At 36.5% G+C, this 7,831-nt stretch overlaps 1 protein-coding gene across 1 annotated transcript; it reads right to left on the reverse strand.

Moving 5' to 3' along the window:
* Positions 1 to 1,346: 1,346 nt before the first annotated feature.
* cldn15a (claudin 15a) lies at positions 1,347 to 4,419 on the reverse strand. Its single transcript, XM_026352489.1, has 5 exons — positions 3,900 to 4,419; positions 3,413 to 3,577; positions 3,056 to 3,137; positions 2,868 to 2,975; positions 1,347 to 1,876 (listed from the first exon to the last, which is right to left on the reverse strand). The coding sequence occupies exons 1-5, from the start codon at positions 4,114 to 4,116 to the stop codon at positions 1,780 to 1,782; spliced, it is 669 nt and encodes a 222-aa protein (XP_026208274.1). The 5' UTR covers positions 4,117 to 4,419; the 3' UTR covers positions 1,347 to 1,779.
* Between the last annotated feature and the right edge of the window lie 3,412 nt (positions 4,420 to 7,831).

Here is a 7,831-nt window from a genome sequence, read left to right on the forward strand (position 1 = left end):
ACATCACACACATCCGCGTTGGTCCGCAGACGTGGGCTGCTCTCATTGGAGGGACTATTTTAACAGCGGTGTCCCTCCCCTCGTATCACTGGATGAACAAGGCATCTGAGCACAGTTAGTCATAGTGATAACTCACTACAGGGGGTTGCATGTAAATACATGCTGATAATATACAACAGGCTGCACTTGATCATTCTGCAGATTTATGGCAGAGAAACTGATGTATGTTAGATTATACTGAAATATTCTTCAAACAAGAAATTGTGCATGGAGCTGTATTGACAGTGGGAATAAATCAGCTACAAAAATTATTATAAAATACATTTAGAGCATTTTGGCAAATGCTTAGGGACTTTACAAGGGTGTAATAATACTCATTAATTTAGTTTTTGTGGCATGATTGTGACAATTTCAACATGTTAATTTAAAGATTTAAATTGAAAAGCTCTAAGCTCTTAAATCCAACAAGAACCTCTTTGTTCTCTTTTCTCTTCACCTCAGGTGTCCTGGGACAGCGGCTCACTGAAACAGGGACACTGAGTCACACTGTTTTTTAAATCAAAGACGACATGTATCGATTACTGAGCGGGCATTACCAGTTACACACCCAGTGGCCAGGTATGGACAAAAATTGACCCTATAAATAAACAAATGATGTCCTCAGTTGTTGTTGTTTTGTGTCTCTTTCAGTTTGGGGTTCTATCGGTGTATCAGGCATCTTTTATCTGTTTGTGCCCAGGGGCAATTCCTTTAGATAATTTAAGTGTCCTCTATGACTGAAATAATAATTAATTTGTTTAGTTCTGTACATAAATACCATGGTATGAGGGTGTGTCTGCTCAGGGCGGATCAAAGTCAAGAAAAGGTTTTTCATGTATAAATTAAAAGTTATAAGTATAACTTAGCATTTCATTAGCTCCTCACAACAAACAACGTGTGATAAATGTTTATAATCTACGCATGTATGACGTCGTAATTACTTATAATGAGGTAAAAAGAATACAGCAGCAGGCTTTGCAGGTTTCACAAACTACATCATGTTAAACCACTAGGTAAAAAAGGAAAGGAGAAACTTGACTATAATTTACAGTGAGAGATTGGACAGGGAGAATGTGCATCAGACAAAAAAGATTGTGAATCATTGTAGTTGTTCATATCACAGCGGTTTAAGTTGCATTTGCTGCCTGATTAATGCACCTGGACTTTATCAGTGTGGTTTGGTTATGGAGGCCAACATCTTTATCCCTTTTTTACAACTGAGCTACGCTGTAGAGTTTAAAAATTCTGAGATTGAGATGAATCGAAAGTATTTTTTAAAAGCACAAGACGAACTATTTCAAAACGTAGACATTTAGCATAACACAATTTATTGTGTGTAATTGTAAAAAAAAGCAAACAAACAAAAACTATCAAAATAAAGACAACATTTCCTCCACCATATTACACAGGTTGCATCTATAAAACTGTACAAAACAACACAGACAAATATCTGGATCATCACACTTTTGACCTTCTCCTCACAAATGTCTAGAAGTGTGTGCAGATCATCGAATGACTGAATTTCTTCTGTGAAATGACTCTGTGTAAATGTATGATACAGAATAGAGCTTTGCACATTTACAGCTTCAGTGCTACCATTTTACAGAATACGCACTTGATTTTGTGATTAGGCCTATATACAGTTCAGTGGTGCTTTGCTTAGCTTTTCCAGGGTGTTGGAAAGTGATGGAAAGTTTGAAATGTTTTATCAACATACAAAGTTCTGTTTTGAAATCTTGCTCAAACGTAGGCGTTTCGACTGTAGGTGCTAGGAGCCATGCTTCTGGCCGGTACAGCTCCAGAATATACAGTTCCTCTGGTCTGATAAGGCAATGGGCTGCAAAACAAGAACGTTACACAGAAACGTCAGTGACACAGGTTAAACAAGTAAATTAGCTACAGTGCACCCATTTAGATCAAGTTTATCTCTGTTGAGCTCCTGTAAAGACTTTTTTTTCAGCACTGTGTTTTTAATTCTACCACTGGGGGGCGCCACATTCATTTTAAAAATCCCACGCACAGCAACTTTAACTGGCCTCCAAGCACAGACACCATAAGATGGGCAAATGTTTTCTAATCTAACTTTTTATTTCCTGTGGTTCATTTTGGAATCTTGATGAATTTAATAAAATATTTTTAAAAAGATTTTGAAAATTGAAAATAGGAAAAAGTACCAGACGTTCTTGGCCCATATGACTCCTATTATCAGCTTGTAAATGTTATAAGTAAAATCCTAATTTTACAATGATTGTTAGAGTAAAAAATAGCTAAAAACGGAAATACTTGAAATACAAGTAGCTCAGATTTTTAATTAAGTTCCATATTTGGTAACAGACAAATGTACTTGAACAGAAATCAGATTTTAGATTAGAGGATACCAAAAACAAAAAATATTATTCCTCTCTGGCTTCACATCTGGAGAAAGTGATTCATTTCCGGTCCTGGTACTTTGCTTTCATTGTTATCTCTGAACTTTAATTGTTAAATGTTAGCTTTGAACTTCAGTTGTAAATCTCTTTGGATAAAAACCAAATTACTAAATGTAAAAATAATTATCAGTTACTACTCTTTTATATTCCAGATCAGCAAAAACCCTTAGTGTACTGGGTTACAACAAAGTTTGCCACAACAAAGCACCAGATTACTGAAAATGCTTTTTATGGGATATTTATGTGTCCATGTAAATTATTTTTAAAGAATAATACAAAAAAAAAAAGAGGTTTTGCATCTTTCCACATAAATTTGTTTATTAAATTTCCTTCAAAAATAGTTTCTTGTTGTTCATTTCATAGGCAGCTATCTCTTTAGAGAATGAGAATTGAACTCACTATTTTTCCTCAGTGTTAAATTTGCAGGAGCAGGTGAGACAGGCTCCTCCAGCGATGGCGAGCACACCGGAGCACCAGCCAATGTAAAGTCCTTCTCCTATTTCATACCTGCAACACACAGCAGAGGTGCCGTCAGCCAAAAGTCATGTGAGCGGCCTGGTTGTTCCTCTCCACCTCCGCCACCTTACCTTATCCCGGGATAGAAGGGGTCAAAAAAGTCTTGAGTAATGTTGAAGGCGTACCAGGACACTGAGACCATTGTGCACACACCTTTTAATGGGAAAAACAGACAAAAGTATTCTTTAATCATGAGATCAGAGATTTCCAGCAAACAGGTCCAAAGTCTTGCAGGAAACCACAACGAACTTTATGGAGGATCGATTTGTAATAAAACACAACCATGGTTTATTACCATATTGATAAACTTCCTTTGACCATTTAAGGTGTAGTGTATTAGGCTATTTGTCAAAAACAGCACAAGTGACTTTGGACTCAAACTCATGGATTTACCCACTCCTTAAACACACTTTTTTTTACTGTGTTACCTTGAAGAATGAACAGGACTCCAGCTGTGCCAGCAATCCTCCCTTTGAGAACGTAGTTTTCCCCTCCAGCCTTCGAGCACTGTAGTCCTATCAAGGCTGCCACCAGGCCGAACGTGCCCAATACTATTGATGTGATCATCAAGGCACGAGATGCTTGAATGTAGCCTGGGGACGGAGTGGACAACAGTGAATTCCACTACTTACTTGTCATCTACTTTGAAAATAAAAACATGAGATTATGGGGAATTTGTAGAATTTGATATAAACATATGATATCATATCCTATTATGAGTTTAACAACATTTATTGTGCAACAGAGCAAAAAATGCCCAAAAAATGCAGAAATTGTCCTTTAACATGCATCTTTTGTTGCATATGTTTTTATAAAATGATATTTGATCAATCCTTTGTGGATCAGAAGTTTAAATAATATAATACAATAATTTATTGCAATTAGGCCACATGTTAAATATTATTATCAACATACCACTCAAAGCGAGCAGCGAGGGGAACTCTCTGCAGTTATGAACCCCAGTTGAATCAGTTGCACAAGACATCCACAGGTTTTCATAAATCGTGGAGGTGGTGATGACGTTCCCATCAACGGTGGAGGTCCTCCAGTAACGGTTCGGCAAGGCGACCCCCACCATCACCCAGCCAATGAAGCTCAGAATCAAAGCCACTACTTCCACAATTGGATCCATGACGTCTCCTTAGTCCAGCAGTCAACCAGAGGGATAGATCCAGATCTATTTTACAGTCAATGAAACTTGTTCAAAAAGTCAGAGCATTTGAAAATCAGTAAAGTATTGTGCCGTCTGGTCTGTAGCTGTGGGATGTGTCCAGTGCAACAGATGTGTATAATGATTTATATGGCTCACTTACTCTCCTCCCACTTCCGGTCACACACCTAGACTCCATCTTTCTTTTTTTTTAATTTACACCCCTGAAACTGAACAGGTGTTTATCGGCTCAGCTGCAGGGTCCAATGGTCGCTGCTAATGACACTGCACTAGCCTGTGTTTTCAGTTACTCATATTAACACAGTACCTTCTTTAAAAATGTATTTGTATTGGTCACATCTTATTGGAATTGGAAAAATCAAACATTATCAGTTATTTATTAAAAGGTTTATATTGATTTCTGAGAATGATTCCTGAAAATGATTGTATCTCGGGTCATTTATGTGTCATTTATTTTCCAGTGAAGTGAAATAACACAACACTATTTTCAGATGAGCCGATTGTTCCTTGTTACTTTTATTGTTTTGGTTTGAAAATCTCAAGGCCACAATTCACAAGGTCAGAATCCCTAAGCATCACACCCAACATTTGAACTGGTTTAATTTGTAGATCCAAAGTCGCTACCAGTCAAAGACAGTCAGTTAATCCCATTGTGTCTGTGTTTGTGGGTTTTTCATTAATAATCCTGCTGACAGCTGCAACATCCAGTGCGTGTGAGTTCACCACAGTGATAATATTAAGATAAAGTTTAACCTGCATTTCAGACAAAGCCAGCAAGTGTGTAGAAGTGACAGGAAAATACAAGTAAATTAATTTTGTATATAGGTTAAGAATGAGGTTCCAGAAAAAGGGGAACAGTTCACCGACAATAATCCTGATCTATCTGCTCATTAGTCTCTTGTAAGTGAGACCTAAAGTGTTTGCAAAGAACCAACTGAACTAAACTAAGGTTGAAGACAGGAAACTTCATACCTGATAAATCTCAATATATGAGAGCTGACACTGGGGTTTATGCATGTATTACGATAATGGACACTATGAGAGGAATTGGAATATGTGGAATTGGCAATGCTTCCAAATACCGATGACAAGATGGAAAATATAGTATGGTAAGTGACAAAACAAAGTCAAACTATAGTTACATCTAAACTTACTGACCTGTCCCATCTATACTGTATCTATCTATACCTCCATCTGCCTTGTCATAAAAGTGTAATTTTATGACTTAGCTGTTTGGAAAGCTCACTGTTCCGGCTCACATGGCAGCAGCATCAGTCGCTGATAAGTTGGCGTTATTCGAATATCACAGTGGCGTCATCCATTGTGGAAACAAATCTGTGGTTTTAATTTGAAGGGTCAGAGAAAAGTTACAGTTAGTTACAGCCCGCTAATAGTCCCATTAAAACATTTTATTATTAAGGAGAGAAAACATTTTAAACCAGGTTTAATAAACTTTAACATGCATGTAAATTCAAGGAAATCACTGTTTTCCTCCAGGAACAAAATTACAGTTTTCATAGACATTTCTTGTTTCCCATTGATTTAAGGATCCCCCAATTTTTCTTTTGGCATCATAGTGATGTGTTTTCAGGAGGAAATGTTATGACAACAACGTGTTATTGTGAGCTTTTGTTCACAGTCATGATCCCTAGAGGATGAACTGTAATCACTATGATCATCCTATACACTCCCATCAGCCTCAGCTCCACTTAGAAAGTTAGTATGATAACTTTATAAAATTTACAATAAGCACCATAACATATAACATGGGGTACTGTAAACATACTTTCTTAATAGCAGCTCACATGCTTGACAAAGTTAACATGCTGATCTTAACATTAAGTTGAAAGCAGTACTGCGGCTCACTGAACTGTTAGTGTCACCATCCACATTGTGTAATTACTTTAGTAAATACCTATATGATTTAATGTGTGATACCAATTTTTAATGTGCTGTTAACTGACAAGTTAACCTTGATTTTAAAAGCTATTTTTATGCATTAACCAGCAACACATTAAAAACTGGACCCTGCAAAAGCAGGTTGTGTATTTTAAAGATAGATAAAGATTTATTTGGTGCTAATGGCCTTAAGATGTAGATTGTTTTATGTTTCAGCAAATGGTGCGAAAAAGTTTTTTCCTTATTTGGGCCTTTGAGCCTAAATACATACAAATCTCAAGTGTAGTCAGTAGAAAAGAAATCTGGATAAAATATTACACATTAACTGAACAGAAGATAGTGGCAAAAATCAAAATTTACAGCCTGTCTGCGTTACAGCCTATAATATATAATGACAGACAATAAACTGCTGTTTAACTGGATTATACAATAACTTTAAACTACCATGTTATGACATGTATGCGGGGCGTAATTTAACCAATGCACCATGGTCACAGGCGTTTTCCCTTTCTTTGTAGAGATTACACATTGATATCCCGCAGCCATGTGTTAAAGCCAGCAGACACTAAATGAACATTGGCCCTCATAACTGAAACCCGCTGAAGCTGATCTGAATGACCTGGTTCAGAAGATTCAGTAATGTTAAACGTGTGTTTAAACTGTATTTAGGAAGAGTCTACAGACAATTAAATCTTTAGACAGATAAAGAGTTTGTATTTTCTCCTACATTTGAATGTGAGCTTCTATTTTTGGGGCTTCAACGCTCCCTTCTCTGTTTGTTTACCTACTCGATCACCTCCTTCACACTGAAGACGATTACTGTTTTCACTGATATGTTCCTGTGGAGTTTCGGTCATGTCAGGTAGGTTAATTAGTAACACTCTACAAGGCTGCTGCACACAACGGAGAGCTTCCATCAGCATGTCTGTCGAAATAGAAAACCTTTGACACAAATCTTCCCCGGGGGTCAAGATGTGAGGATGGTCGACAGTGAGTGAGAGTGAACTAGGACAGAATTTAGAAAAAAATCACAGTGCTCAAGACTCATACAGTAAGTTCTGTAATATTTAACAGTGTCCACTAACACCTTACTGTAAATTTAATAGTGCCAATAAATGACTATGATAAAAACCTGATTATATTCTGGACTTTGCTCCATCAATAAAAGATTCTAATGAAAAAAACATGATGCAAATTGACCATGTTTACAGGAACTGAACATTTCAAATCTACTTTGATAGTTAAAATAAAGGGATATATACAGTACCATCATTTTTGTGCTAATTATACAGTTATGCAGGCATACAGCTGTTTATTTTCAAAACCCACTTCCTGACTTTCATTCACTCTTTACTGAATTTCATGATTGAAATTCAAACCTTATAAATACTAATTTATTTATATTTAGTCTAAATTCTGTACTTTTTGTCAGATGTCTTGCAATCATGTGAAGAAATCAGCACAGAAATAAATTATGGTTTCATAAAGCAGCGTATATGAAGACCCAAAGTTTAAAGTGTCTAACAATTGAATATATAATAAATATGAAGTGTACTCAATATCTTCTTTAAATGTGTAGTTTATAAAGTCTTATTTTGTCCGGTTTAATTTTACAAAATTGTTTTGGGATATCTTTTGAGAGGTATGGTGATACTTCAGGCTGTGCTTGTTGTGTATCATCTCTTTAAATGTATGTCAGCTGTGCTAAACTCTACCTATTCAAATTATTTTGGATCACACTGAGATCATTACACTCAAACGGCGCTCATTGCACAAC

Source organism: Anabas testudineus, chromosome 18 (assembly GCF_900324465.2).
Source record: "Anabas testudineus chromosome 18, fAnaTes1.2, whole genome shotgun sequence".
Taxonomy (NCBI): domain Eukaryota; kingdom Metazoa; phylum Chordata; class Actinopteri; order Anabantiformes; family Anabantidae; genus Anabas; species Anabas testudineus.